The following is a 13,581-nucleotide window of genomic DNA, read 5'->3' on the forward strand; positions in this document are numbered from 1 at the left end:
ATAACCAAAGCCTCAGGTGAGAGCTAACAGAAGCAGGAAGAGGCTTTAATTTTACAGCTGTCTGTTTAGCTGCATGAAGTGGGGTTTAGCAGCTGTTAGCTCCAAACTCTGTTTTTCATCTAAAGGTGTAGTAAGGGTTCACCTAGAGCTGAAAGTTACATGTTGGGGGCTGAGACCGAAGGAGAAGGCTGGTTTCTAAACAAGAGAAGCCTCAGGTGGAGGATAGTGGTGGGATATGGCTGACTATCAAAAAGGAATTGCAGCAAATATAACTTCTAACAAAAAATGAAAGCTTGTTTCATCATTTCATCAAATGTTCATCATCATCATCAGATTTGATCTTAACCCGTAAACGGTTAACTGAGTAAAGTCAATTGCAACGTAAAATTCAAAGCAACTACATCACCCAGATGGTTTGAGATAGATACCCACTCCCCAAAGCGAACACTGATGGGATTGGCAGTCCTGCATGTCAAGCCCTTGCATACAGGTAACATACCTGGTGTATTTGTGCAGTCTGTTATACTGTAACAATTCAGATCCTCTGTGTTATTGATTCCATTAGAATTCAGAATTCAGTAGTACTGACATTACACTCGCTGACCATGCTGGTGCAGGGTCAGACTTCAGAACTGCTTTAAATCTGCAGAGTTTCCATTCCACCACAACCCAGAGGTCCACTAGTGGATTGAGATCTCAGAGACTCAGAGATTCACTTTCACATAATTTTTTAAACAACTGGTTATTGGAGTTATTGTTGCCTTGGTACTACTCAAAGCTATCTGGCCATTTTCCTCTGACCTCTGGCATCAAAAAATAATTTTCTCAGAGAGAACTGCAACTCACTGAAAGTTTTCTTTTTTCAGAAAACTTTTTTCCTTTTTTCTCTGCAAACTGTAGAGATGGATGTACGAGAAAATCCCAGTAGATCAGCAGTTTCTAAGATACTCTGACTTGTCTCTCTCTGTAGCTCATGAGCTGTTTCGGGGCCTATTTTGCCTTTGTTTTTGCCACTGTCTGCCACTGAACACTGGAAAAAGATGGATCAGTAAAATCAAAACTCTATTACAAACACTTTTGTTGTAGTGCGACAACAGCCCCACAGTGGCTTCAAAAACCCACTCCCTTTAAAAAATACAGACGCCTACTTAACGCTTCTCTGAGGGATTGATGTATTTGGATTGGTTGCCATGTGTTACACCTGGCCTCGTCACCGGCTATCTACTGGTCACTTGCCAAAGGCCGAGCCTCCTCCTCGTCCTCCTCTGGTCGGGCCCCGTGTGAAGGTTATTACTCACTTCATGCTGATTAAGTTTGGGTGAATAGCGCTCTTTGTCCGACCTCGATTCCCACGACCCGGCATTCGCCTGGCAGTCGCGTGGCTCTGAAACAAGGGCTCCCACTTTAGGGGACCCAAAAGGTAGGAGGACGGGGAGGGAGCGAGAGAGGGTTGAAGGGGGAGGGGGCATCTGGTCAATCTGACATCTGCTCGTAAACAGTTAACAGCAGATGTCTCACATTTTAAAAACACCGAATGTGATCAAAGCAGGCTAAATACACAGCGTGTTTCCTCCCCTCTTCTGCGCTTCCACAAAGGTACAACCTCTCCCAGTGCAACCAGCTTCTGTTAAAGTAATTCAGAGGTTTTAAAGGATATGATTATGAACTATAACATGTGACAGAAATATATTCTCAGGTGATTTGTCAGCCTTTTTGTGTCGTCCCGTGAGCTCTGAGGAAATAGGTTTGGTCTTTTTTTGCAGGTGTAATGTTGCCCTTGAATAGAATAGACGTGGGGGTCCCGGGAGTAAAGCACGGTAATTGCACACTCTTGTTCATGCCTGGGAGAAGAGGAAACTGCAGTTTTTTGGTGTTGTTGTCGGGTGAAGAGGGGGGAAGGGGGTGTAGCGCAATGGTTTCAGGCTGGACATCTGTCGCTTGTGAGCTTTTTTTTTTTTTTTCTAGGCCGGGTCTCTCAGTTATTCAATGGAGCCAGTGACCTGTCAGTCTTGACTGATGGGACCCCGTGTGTGGGAAAATCCCGCAGCCAAAGAGTTGGCGCATTCACATGCTAATTGCGCCCTATAAATAAGAGGGTCGCGCCGCGCCGAGGACCCTAGAGACGAACTGAGATTCAGAGGAGAAGGGACAAAAAGCGCGCACACAAACACACACATATACACATACACACACCATCACACACCACAGGTTAAAACATGACTGCTTCATCCATGGCGCACAACCTGGGGAAACATCCTAGCGCAAAGGAGGAAAGAAAGGTACTGGACATACTGAAGACGGGTTTCTTTTTGACCAATTTTTTAAATGAATCCAGCATGGTGCCTCTCCATCTTGTTTTTGCTGCGCTTACCTGATTTGGTTACTTTTTTACAGCTCAGAAAGCCGCTCATTGAGAGAAAGCGGCGGGAGAGGATAAACAACTGTTTGGATCAGCTCAAAGAAACCGTGATCGGAGCGTTCAGGCTGGACGTGAGTATTGTCCTCACGTGTCTCCTCTGAGCAAACAGCGAGGGCTCAATAATAACTGAGGTTTCTCCTCTCTCGACAGCAATCCAAACTGGAGAAAGCGGATATTTTGGAGATGACGGTGAAACATCTGCAGAACATCCAGAACAACAAAGTTAACGGTAAGGAGCCGGGCACTTGATTGATTACGATATTACGAGCTTTGTTACTGCTGTTATTCATCGTAATAAAAGAGATTTATATCTCCGTTTTTTAAATTTGGTTAGGCGTAATAAACCGATAACGCGTGAGAATGAAAATCCACTGACCTATTTGGCATTAGGCAGCAGTGGGCAGCATCAGCACATATCATGGCATATGTTGGAGGTCTGACAACGTTTTCACTGGGTGGTGGTTAGAGCAGTGTGGTATGTGGAGCTGCTGGATGGGCGAAAGTGGAAAAATTAGAAAATGATGGCTGTCTGAGGTGCTGAGCCATGGATGGAAATGTCATTGTAGCCAACCGGTTATGCTGGTTGTCCTGTTTCCTGTTACCACCAGGGGTCGCTGTGACACATGTATCTTTTTCTCTCTTCATTCAGACCCCACATTAGGCCTTGAGGCCCAGCAGAGATACAGCACGGGCTACATCCAGTGCATGCACGAGGTTCACAACATGCTCCTGACCTGTGATTGGATGGACAAAACTCTGGGCTCCCGTCTGCTCAACCACCTCCTCAAGTCTCTGCCTAGGTCCACCGATGAGCGCCCCCTCACCCTGCCCACACCCAGACTCGATGCTGCTCTTCCAGCCACCCAAGCTGTCCCAGGGTCCCCCCTCAGAGTAGAGCAGTTCCAGAGAGAGGCTGGACCTCAGGAAAGGCCAGCACTCCACAGTTCCCACCTGGGGACACTTGAGATGTGGAGGCCCTGGTGAACTGCTGGATTGATGATCTTGGTTGTCCATTCCGTTAGACCATCCTCTGTTATGTATCTTATAGATATGCTGCTCAGAAGACAAACATGTGGGGCGGTTTTTGTTCCAGTGATTATTATTGTAGGTGTGCTATAATGATTCTATACAGACCTTTTCTCAGTACTTCCCTTCAGAAGTTGACCTCTTGTAGCCTGCATTATAGAAGGCTCTTATTAATCTTTCATGTATTTATTGTATTAACAGCTTTATTTATTGTTATTATAAGGCATGACTTTGCTTCTTAGACCACCTGCTTGGCCTTTGCATAGATTCCTCCTTTGCTGTACTATTAACCTAAACATTGTTAATAATAAAACTTATTTTGCACTCACTCAGATTGTATGATCTTTGTGAACAGCCATGTTTGTATGCAGGTGCTCTTTTCTGTTGGATCTTGACAGGAGTACTTTAAGGTCTAAGAGGCCTACAAGTGTTTATTGTAATATGATGTTACAGTAATATGGATTAAGATTTTTAGGGATTATACAGCATTCGACTGTGACAGGTTCCAGCCCTCTTGTGGCCCTGGATGCGATAAACTAGGAAAATGGATTCATGGATGGACTATTGTCATGTAATGGACATGAAACAAGTCAAATAAGTGCTAAACTCAACTGCCTAATGGAAACGTGTCAAAGTCAGAAAGAAAACACTTAAGTACTACATAGACTCATATCCTTATGCTCAGTTGTAGTTTAGCTGATTAAGCAGAACAGAGAAGCAGCTAATATTTGGACTTTTCATAAAGGGGTGAGAACAGATGTCAAAAATAACATAGAAGATGAGTCTGGACTTTCATTTTCACTGTCCCAGTAAGCTAATATGTCTAACATGAACACCCTGGGACCAACAAATCTACAAACCGGATATCATAAAATCTGGCATGCTGCATAAAATGTAAATAAAAATAGAATGCAGTGACCTGCCCCTAATCTTATTCACAATAGAGCTTAGAAAATATATCAAATGCTTAAACAGAGAAATTTTATCGACAAATATTAACTTGTTTTGAACTTTATGACAGTCATATATCTTAAAAAAAGGGTAAAGTAAAAGAGAAAAGTAAGTGGCACTAACACTAAAGAGCTGGAAAAACATGTGAAATCATTAGGTTAGCGGGTCAGTAACATGACTGGGTAGAAAAAGAGCATCTTTGAGAGGCAGAGTTTCACCAATCTGTAAAAACTGCCTCTGCATATCGGGGAAAATTTCAGAGTTCTTGAATATAAAATTGCAAACATTTCAAATATGTAATGATCTACATCTACATCATGTCATGAAGAGAATGTATAGAAATGTGCGCATTAGACAAGGCCCAAAATCAATACTGGATCTTCAGGCCCTCATAAAGCATAGCATTAAATCACAGAAACAAGTGCAAGGGCCTAAGAAAACTTCCAGGAATCACTGTCTATGAGTACAATTCACAGTGCCATCCACAAATTCAGGTTAAAGCTCTAACGTGCAAAAGAGAAGCCATTCCTGATCATGATCAGAAAACTCTGCCATCTTCTCTGAGCCAAGGTTTATCTAAAATCCACCGAGGTAAAGTAGAAAACTGTTCTGTGATCAAACAAATAAAAATCTCAAATTCTTGTGTCATCTGGACTAAAGAGGAGACGGACCATCCAGCTTGTTATCAGTTTTCAATTCAAAATCTCTGATGGTATGGAAGTGCATTAGGGGGATGACAAACTTGCACATATCAAAAGGCACCATCAATGCTAGAAGTTATATACAGATTTTAGAGCAACACATGCTCTCATCCAGATACCCTCTTTTTCCTGGTAGGCTTTTCATTTTTCAGCAAGAGAACGCTAAACCGCAACTGCACTTATTACAACAGCAAGTCCAGGTGATGAGCAGACATTTGAAGCATGATAAAAGGGAAAAAATGATGACAAATAAGACCCTGGACTGCAGTTAGAATCGGACAAGAATGAGATATTCCTCTCCCAAAAGTCCCACAGCTGCCTTTCCTCAGTTCCCAGATGCTTACAGACTGTTGTTAAAAGTAGTAAACATGATTCCGTCCCAACATTTCTACATAATGTTGCATCAAATTGAAAACAAGCTTTTATTTTTTTTCTCTTAAAATTGTACATTTCTCAGTTTAAATATTGGATATGATTTTTAGATTCTTTTGTGAATCAAATGTGAGTTTATGAGATTCGCAAATCATTGCATGCTGTTTTTATTTACATTTTATACAGCATGCCAATAGACAACATGAGCTAACATGAGCTAAAACAACTTTGTGAGTAATATATATTAGAGTTGAGCTTCTTTTGCTCAACCCTAATATATATATTTGCACTGACTATAACTACAGTCAGTGCACCCAAATCATAACACAACCATTTCCTGTCTCACCTCTAATTGTGTAAAGCAGATTCCAGTATGCAACTCAAATTCTGCTGAGGTATCCCCCCACCCCCTCATATAAGACATTTCTAATAGGTCATGGCAATAAAAGAAGTGTGAAAAGAGAGTCATTTTTAATGTTTCTTTATTAGAACTGCTTCCAATGAAACCTCTTTGCAGAAGGTCTGTGGATTATTCTGAGATGGAGGAAGCTGCTCGACATATTTGTTCCATTTGACTTTATCCAGATACACCTGAACTCTGTATGTTTGTGGAAAACAACTCAGTCATAACGATTGTTTCTTTATGATTTGATGATTTGGGAGGATATGACTTATAGGTAAGTACCCACCAACACTTATCACTTATGTGCAGGTTTGCCTGGCTAGCACGATTTGTAATTATAAATGATGCCAGCATTGTATAGTGTGTATGTGAGATGAGAGGACAAGCTTATTTATGCTTCACGCTATGTCGCCAAGCTTGATTAGCTTCGTTGAGTTCGTTACATTACAATAAGGGAAGCAGGTAAATACAGTGAGGATCTAAACGAGTTGTGTGTGTGTGTGTGGGGGGGGGGGGGGGGTACATAGCCATCTGGAAGCAAAACAAACGTGTCAGAGATGGCTCATACATTCACGTTTTAATAAAGATGCTATTCATTATAAGCTTCTGAGATTCTGAGAAGTGCAAACGTGCGAGTGTCCCATTCCCCAGCTATTATAGTCCCTGTGATTGGCCGCCACATGGAGCCAGGCGGCTGGTCTGAAGAGAGAGGGAGAGAGGGAGACAGAAAGGGGGACGCCTGGTCCCTCGGCGGAGCTCGCCAACAAAAGCGAGCCGAGACAGCTGCTCTCTCCACAGTCCACACCATTAAAGCTCTCTGGAACAAGAGATCTGGGGGTGGCGAGGTGCCAAAAAAAAAAAAAAACCTTCACTTCAAAGGTCTGAAGGGCTTCATTCATTCGGGGCACGGGGCTTCAGTGGCGCGTCTTAGCGGAAATGCTGCTGCGCAATTATGGAAACAGCGCGTAAAACACGAACTTAACACGCAGCCCTGCATTTACCTGGAAGCTTTCACAGATGCACGCTGACCCAGCCACTCTGCTCTGCTGTGAGGGTGATCTGAATAAAAATGACGTAAACAAAACATGTAATAACCAGGCCAGAGGGTTCTCTCAATGCGCCATATGCACGCTGACCAGCAAAGCACCCCAACGAATTCCAGGCGAATTAAATCATCAAAATTGATATTATGAGAACAGCTTTTGACTTATTCACAGTTGTGCAAATGTGTATATTGCAGTGTGTTTGAACACACATAAAAAAAGAGGGAAAAAACGTCGTCCACGTTGCACAGCAGCCAATGTGAAAATGCAGTTGCGCACAAATCAGAAGTCACAACAACAACAGGGAGAACAAACGAGGCGCAGGCCAACACCTGTCGCTTTCTTTGGAGAAGGGCCCTTAATTCCCCGAACTGATTTAGTTTTGGCCGAGGGGCCGCCAGCAGCAGCAGCTGCCAACTGAAGGCATCGCGTTACATCCGCCAAACAGACGGGTAAATCTGCTGAGGCTCGGACACAAAAGCCAGCAAAGAGGAAAAGAGGTCGGGCAGAAAAGACACGGGGGCAGGGTTTAAATGCCTCGATGTGGTGTAGGTGCAGCGTCGTGCTGCAATCATTTTGGTTGGGCTGGTTTGAATAAGTAACTGACTGGTTTATATTTGATAGCCTGAAGAATTTCATTTTTGTCTTGAGTTAAACTTATATTTGAGGCTTCTTCTAACATATGAACAGTCAAACAAAAACGAAAATAAAAACAAACAGCACTATTCTAACACTGTACTCTGTGCTGATTCGTTTTGTGCAGATGAATTATAAGTGCGAGCAGTTCACTGAAACTAACTGAAAGGGGGACAAAAAACGAGCGTTCGCTCCCCTAACCCAACAAATTGTCTGATTAAAGCCAGTCCAGCTCCTCGGGGCGCAGACCTGGGCTGACCGCAGACAAAGGGGGAGAGCGCTCATTGGCTCCGACCGTGTGCGCTCTGTTGTTCCCCAGCGAGAGCAGCACAGCCCCTATTCACATGTTAATAAGCCCCTATAAATACTAACAACAGCCACTCAGCGCCAGCAGCACGTCTGACTAGGATTACACAATAAACAGAGGGCGCCTCGCCTACGAGTTTGTCGATTTTTTTTCTGCCTCTAACCGGTTCCGTTTGCCAGCTGCCCCTCGAGGACCACTCAGGAGGTACGAGCAGCGGTGGGAGAAGCCACAGTAACGGCGATCCAACCAACATGGCCCCCTCGGCTCGGCCAAACGGCCTCGGACTTGATGTGAAAGATGAAGATGAGTCCTACTGCGGGATACAGAAAGCGGATAGAAAGGTGGGGGACCGGTGGAGGCACTGTCCGGAGACACTTGGCAGTGACGCACTTGTCACGCCGCTTTAACGCTGCGTGTGCACAGTTATGAGGCAGGGATGGTTAGTTTGAGAGGAAACCCTCAATGATTCAAAGTTAGTTACATGCTTTAGTGAGAGAAGAATGACGCTGGGTTGCCTTTGCGCACTAACCGCGGACAGGTGGACGCTTATGACTTTGAATGGTGCTTCTTTCCTCATGTCACTGAAGTGCTTTCTTTCTGTGCTCCCGCAGACGAGGAAACCTCTGGTGGAGAAGAAGAGGCGAGCTCGCATCAACGAGAGTTTGCAGGAGCTGCGGACTTTGCTGGCAGACACAGACGTGAGTATGGAGCGCACACAGCTCCTGCACTGGAGTTTCACTTTTGCTCTGCGCCACAATGAAGGCGTAAACTGTGGTCTTGGTGGTGCTCATCTGGTTTCTTTCCTCAGTTTCATTCCAAGATGGAGAACGCAGAGGTGCTGGAGCTGACCGTGAAAAAGGTGGAGGACATACTGAAGAACCGGAAACAAGGTGTGCCCAAATTTATCCAGCCTGTGTAACTATAAAACAGTAAAGATCTGTTTTGTTGAGCGCTCAGAGTGCCAAATAATAAAACGCTTGAGTATTATTGATATTGATATTATTGATAGAATTACTCTCATTATTATGGCAAGACAGGCGTACATTTTCACCGTGCTCTAATAAAAGAGCATGTGAAGAGTCAGGAAATGCTTGATTTAAAAATATAAACAGTGATGAGCAAACAAGAGCTCAGTGGGGTCTTTTAAATTACAATTTCCGTGTGTTTTATACCATTAACTCTCATGTAAATATCTTATACAGTATTTTACAAGAAAAAACACTTTTTCCGCAGAATGGTCACCATCGGAGGTTTGTATCAACATGCTTATATGTAGAGCTAGAGCAATTTGCAATTATCTTATAAGAGGAAGTGATATTTTATCACATAAAAGGCTGAAAAGTAACATTTTAGCTGTTAAGTAATTGTAGTGTAGTGAAGGAGAAACATTTAGCTGTCACGTGTCTGCAGTCAATAAAGTAGGAGTTCTTCAGTCTTGTATTATCAATGCTTTGGATGCTGAGCAGTCGTGTCTCTCCTCTCACAGAGGCAGAGACACTAAACCGAGAAGCCAACGAGCGGTTTGCAGCTGGTTACATCCAGTGCATGCACGAGGTCCACATGTTTGTGTCCAGCTGTCCTGGGATAGATGCGACAGTGGCAGCTGAGCTCCTCAACCATCTCCTGGAGTGCATGCCCCTGAATGAGGACCACCTCCAGGACATGCTGACGGATCTAATTACGGACACTTCTGAGGGCAACAGCAGCAGCAGCACTTGGCATGGAGGCAGCGAGGCGCTCTGCGCTTCTCTCGCTTCTCCTGGTGAACGGAGTTTCTCCTGCGGGTCATCTTCTGCCCTCTCCCCAGCCCCTTCCTCCATGTCCAGTGAAGACTTGTGCTCTGACCTGGATGAGACTGACAGTGATCACAACCAGAGCTCTACAGAGGGCATGGAGAACAGGGAGCCTCCCAGTATGCCCACCATGACCTACCCCTGGTCTATGTGGAGACCTTGGTAGAGTAGTGGTGGGAGTTTGGATGGAATACAGTTGGGATGTGTTGAAAGGGGGATTATGGGCTTTCATTTTTATGGTGTGACACAGCGCGTCCCACTGAAAGAGAAAATTCCACCCTACAATACAAGAGGATTTTGTGGCTGTACCAGTTTTGGCCTCCTGTAAGACCGGTTAAGAAGGCTGACTACATGCATGGATTTTTTTTCTTAGGCCTCCTGAACTCATGGCACTGATGTCCAATAATTAAAGTCTGTTCTATTGAGACCAATTTAGGCACCAACAAAAGCCTCAGCTGATCACTCTGCAGTGATTCTGAATACTGGAGTGCAGATGGATTTTCTTCACAGTCACTACTGAATACAAGTTTACAGAGATTTCCCCCAATTCTGGGAAATGTTTGGAATCAGAAAATGTAAGAGAACATTTCATCAGAAGTCATTCCTGGAGTACTTTGGACATTTATATATATTTAAAATTAAAAGTGGATTCTCCTTTATGCCATCAGAGGGATCTGCTACTCTCTCTGCTACCCTTTCAGCTGGAGGCTCAGAAAAATAGCCCTCCTGTTCTTTTCAGTAGTAACACCCTGGCTTTGAGTCCTCTTGTGACTTATCTTTACACCTGGACAAACAAAAAGCAATCCCTCTCAACACCCAACAAAGCACAGAAAAGGCAACAGTGCAGAACTCTCCCTCTTGTTTGGTCTATACTTCAGTGTAAATAGGATTTGTACAAGGAGAAAAGCTCTTTCTAGAAACTGAGAAGTCGGGCGATGACCCAATTAATATAAATATTTCTATTGCATTTCAGCGGTTCCTTTAGTTTATCGGACCAGTAGTTCCTTTAAGAATGACCATTTTATGTTGTAAAGGTGTTTAGAAATGTCTTGCGAATAAAATGTCTGAATTTTTCTAAATAAAATAACGTAACTGAAAACTTCTTTGTCTGACGTGACTCCAGCTTTGGAACAGAAGAGATAAACTGGGTCAACGTGTTTGTGTCTGAAAATACTGATAAAGAAAACCGTTTCTGAAAGCAACAGCAACCCAAACACTTGAATAAGTAGCCCAGTGCATTCAAAAGGAAAAGTATGTCCTCCACTTAAACTTTCATTGATTCATACAGTGCGTGCATGCGCGCGCGCGCGTAAAGCAGTCGCACCTCTCCGAAAGTGTCTTCGCTCTCACCTCTGTCACAATGACCGTGTTAACAAATGCGTGTTAGATCCTGTCTGGACCAGTCACCCAGACGCACCGTCGGAGGTCCTCACAAAGGGGCAACTCCCCTCATCCCTCCTATAATCGCATGCAGTAAGAGCCGGGTGTTGTGCCAGAAAGTGATTTCCGGTATTTGCCAAAAAAAAAAAAAAAAAACATTTCCCCCATTTAAACAGCTATAAATGACTTACTGGCGCATAATCTGTCAAACATATCTGTCATCACACCAACAACAAGTCATTCTGAGCCACAATCAACGTTTCTGTCACCAGCCAGAAGCTGAAATCCATTTTTGGCAAAGTGATGTTTATATATCCTTTATTTATGCAGCTAAAAAGTCTCGTTGACATTAAAATGCCTTTTTTTAAACGAGTGATTTGGCCAAAAGGGCAGCAGAAATTGCAACAAATATAACACAAGACTTCTATAAAGATATTTTCATTCGCCAAAAACGACTGGAATGATTATAGTATAGGTATACTTACGCAGAGCCATAAAGATACTTGCACCTGTTTCTACTCGTAAAAGTAAATAACATGTCATATTTCACAACCATTAGGTTACAGCTAATAACCTAGGTGGGGGAACCGCACGTTGAGCACGTTGTTCACTGTCTGATGATCCTGGATTACTGGAGGAGGAGGCAGGCTAATTATCAACCCCCGGTGGAGTAGGTGGAGGGGGCTTGGAGGCTCTGGGTGTGAGCGTCGGAGGAAACATATGCGAAGAGGAGCTGATCAAAGCTTTGAGCCACTGTTTGACAGCGGAGCGTCAAAGTATGTGGAGGTTTGGGGGGGGGGGGGGGGGGGGGGGTACTAAAATGGTCCAAGTGCATGCTCAGATTCTTCACCAGGGCTCAGTCAGCACACACACATATACACTTGCAGGGATATCTGTGTGAGGACACCTTTTGACATAGTGCACTCCTTTCCCCAGTCGTTGCAAATGCCATATTCTAACCCTAAAACCTCCTAACTCTGAAAGAGGAGGTGTGGAACAGGAAAATGATCTAACAATGTTATGATCTAAAGGTTGAAATGAAACAAATGAATCACACTAGAATCAAACTCAGACAACTGCACTTGAACAGAAATACCAGACAAAGGGGAGTGAAACTAGCACCTCTCAGTATTATTTTGTGTGAACTAACAGATTCAACGAAAACATGATGAGGGAGGTCAAATTATTTTTAAAATAAGGAAAATTTGGAGCAGGCTGTTTCATCAGCTAGCTAGCACAAAAATGGCTTTAAGATAGTCAATATACAGAAAATGTTTCTGTGCTTGTGACTTATGTTTAATAGCTCAAAACCTGGGATGTTATGATAAATCCAGTGCCTGTCTAATGTAGGACTGTTAGCCAGTCATATCTGGTTTCAGACAGTTAAGTCCATAAATGTATGCTTCTTACCCAAACACACCTTTAAGATGTTATCAAAGGTACTTAGACACATTCAATTACACCCACTCTGTCTACCACAGGACTCCACAGAAATCCCCAAAGCTTTCATTTAACCAAAACGTACCTGATGCAAACTCACAGCATCATAGAAAATGTACATTTTTAGTCAGATATTTCCAGTAATGAGATCAGTGTACATACAATTAACCACCGTGAATCAAAAGCTGAGTCTTAAGACTTTGTCCTTGGGCAAGATACTAACCCCAGGTTTCTCTCCAATGCATCCATCAGAGTATGAATGTGTGTGAATATTGGAAGCACTTGTACAGGAAAAAAAAAGAAAGAAAAAGTTCTTGCATGAACAGGTGTGAGTGGGTGTAAGAGGAAAGTTGAATAAAGCACTTTTGAGTGCTGAATTACAGTAGGAAAAAAAAGAACCATTTACCATTCAGATATTACACATCGTGAATGTGTGGTCGGATTTTATGCTGACACCAGAGTTAACCCCTGCACACTGCCTCAATCTGCTAACGGAAAATGACAGCTGACAGGCCGACAACATTGAGGGGAGGGAAGGCGATCAGTCATGAGGAAGACTTATCTGACCAAATACATCAGCTGTGGGTTTGCGACTACGCTTATGAATTCTGAGGTTAAAGGTCAGTGTAGCGCAACAGTTGGTGTGAGAGAGGTTCAACAGCAGAAGAGAGCATATGGTGCTGAAACAGATCCCCAGGGGACCCTGAAAAACACCCTCAGGACTCTCAACTGTTTTTGACTGTTTGAGAGAACAATCGCCTCTTATGAGCCGGCGGGGGGGATGCCTCTGTGTCCCATGTAAGACACAAATTTATCACATTATGCATTTGCTTTTTAAAATAAATGTCAAAATGTCGTTGCGGCCCTTATGCTGCTACGATCAAACCTAATTATTCAGATTTCCAGCTCCAATAGAGGATTGTTACAGACCCCCTCCCTTCCCTCCCAAATTCACCTGCTTGTCTGAAATGATGCATTTCAGCTTCTCTCCATTTAAGCCAGTTTCCTTGGCTGCCCTTTGCAAGTTAAAGGTTTGAACAGCAAGTGGTTGGAGCTCTGAAGCTGAGATGAACGTATTAGGGTATCCACTCTCCCTGACATCATACAGAG

At 43.5% G+C, this 13,581-nt stretch overlaps 2 protein-coding genes across 2 annotated transcripts; both read left to right on the forward strand.

The window, feature by feature from the left end:
• Nucleotides 1–2,008: 2,008 nt before the first annotated feature.
• her8.2 (hairy-related 8.2) lies at nucleotides 2,009–3,774 on the forward strand. The gene is made up of 4 exons (XM_084950971.1): nucleotides 2,009–2,279; nucleotides 2,395–2,490; nucleotides 2,570–2,648; nucleotides 3,069–3,774. The coding sequence occupies exons 1-4, from the start codon at nucleotides 2,217–2,219 to the stop codon at nucleotides 3,401–3,403; spliced, it is 573 nt and encodes a 190-aa protein (XP_084807097.1). The 5' UTR covers nucleotides 2,009–2,216; the 3' UTR covers nucleotides 3,404–3,774.
• A 4,030-nt stretch (nucleotides 3,775–7,804) lies between these two features.
• Nucleotides 7,805–10,750, forward strand: her13 (hairy-related 13). Its single transcript, XM_084951729.1, has 4 exons — nucleotides 7,805–8,199; nucleotides 8,470–8,556; nucleotides 8,667–8,748; nucleotides 9,345–10,750. Exons 1-4 carry the CDS (start codon nucleotides 8,110–8,112, stop codon nucleotides 9,815–9,817), a joined length of 732 nt encoding a protein of 243 aa, XP_084807855.1. The 5' UTR covers nucleotides 7,805–8,109; the 3' UTR covers nucleotides 9,818–10,750.
• Nucleotides 10,751–13,581: the final 2,831 nt, after the last annotated feature.

The sequence above is a fragment of the Perissodus microlepis genome, chromosome 14 (assembly GCF_051167445.1).
Source record: "Perissodus microlepis isolate ML-2025 ecotype Zambia chromosome 14, ASM5116744v1, whole genome shotgun sequence".
NCBI classification, from domain to species: Eukaryota; Metazoa; Chordata; class Actinopteri; order Cichliformes; family Cichlidae; genus Perissodus; species Perissodus microlepis.

Bases quoted from the DNA above. Each gene is read 5' to 3' on its own strand.
- her8.2 (XM_084950971.1), top strand. From the start codon at position 2,217: ATGACTGCTTCATCCATGGCGCACAACCTGGGGAAACATCCTAGCGCA. The intron at 2,280-2,394 runs GTACTGGACATA...ACTTTTTTACAG, and splicing joins GCGCAAAGGAGGAAAGAAAG to CTCAGAAAGCCGCTCATTGA. The intron at 2,649-3,068 runs GTAAGGAGCCGG...CTCTTCATTCAG, and splicing joins CCAGAACAACAAAGTTAACG to ACCCCACATTAGGCCTTGAG.
- her13 (XM_084951729.1), top strand. From the start codon at position 8,110: ATGGCCCCCTCGGCTCGGCCAAACGGCCTCGGACTTGATGTGAAAGAT. The intron at 8,200-8,469 runs GTGGGGGACCGG...GTGCTCCCGCAG, and splicing joins TACAGAAAGCGGATAGAAAG to ACGAGGAAACCTCTGGTGGA. The intron at 8,557-8,666 runs GTGAGTATGGAG...TTCTTTCCTCAG, and splicing joins CTTTGCTGGCAGACACAGAC to TTTCATTCCAAGATGGAGAA.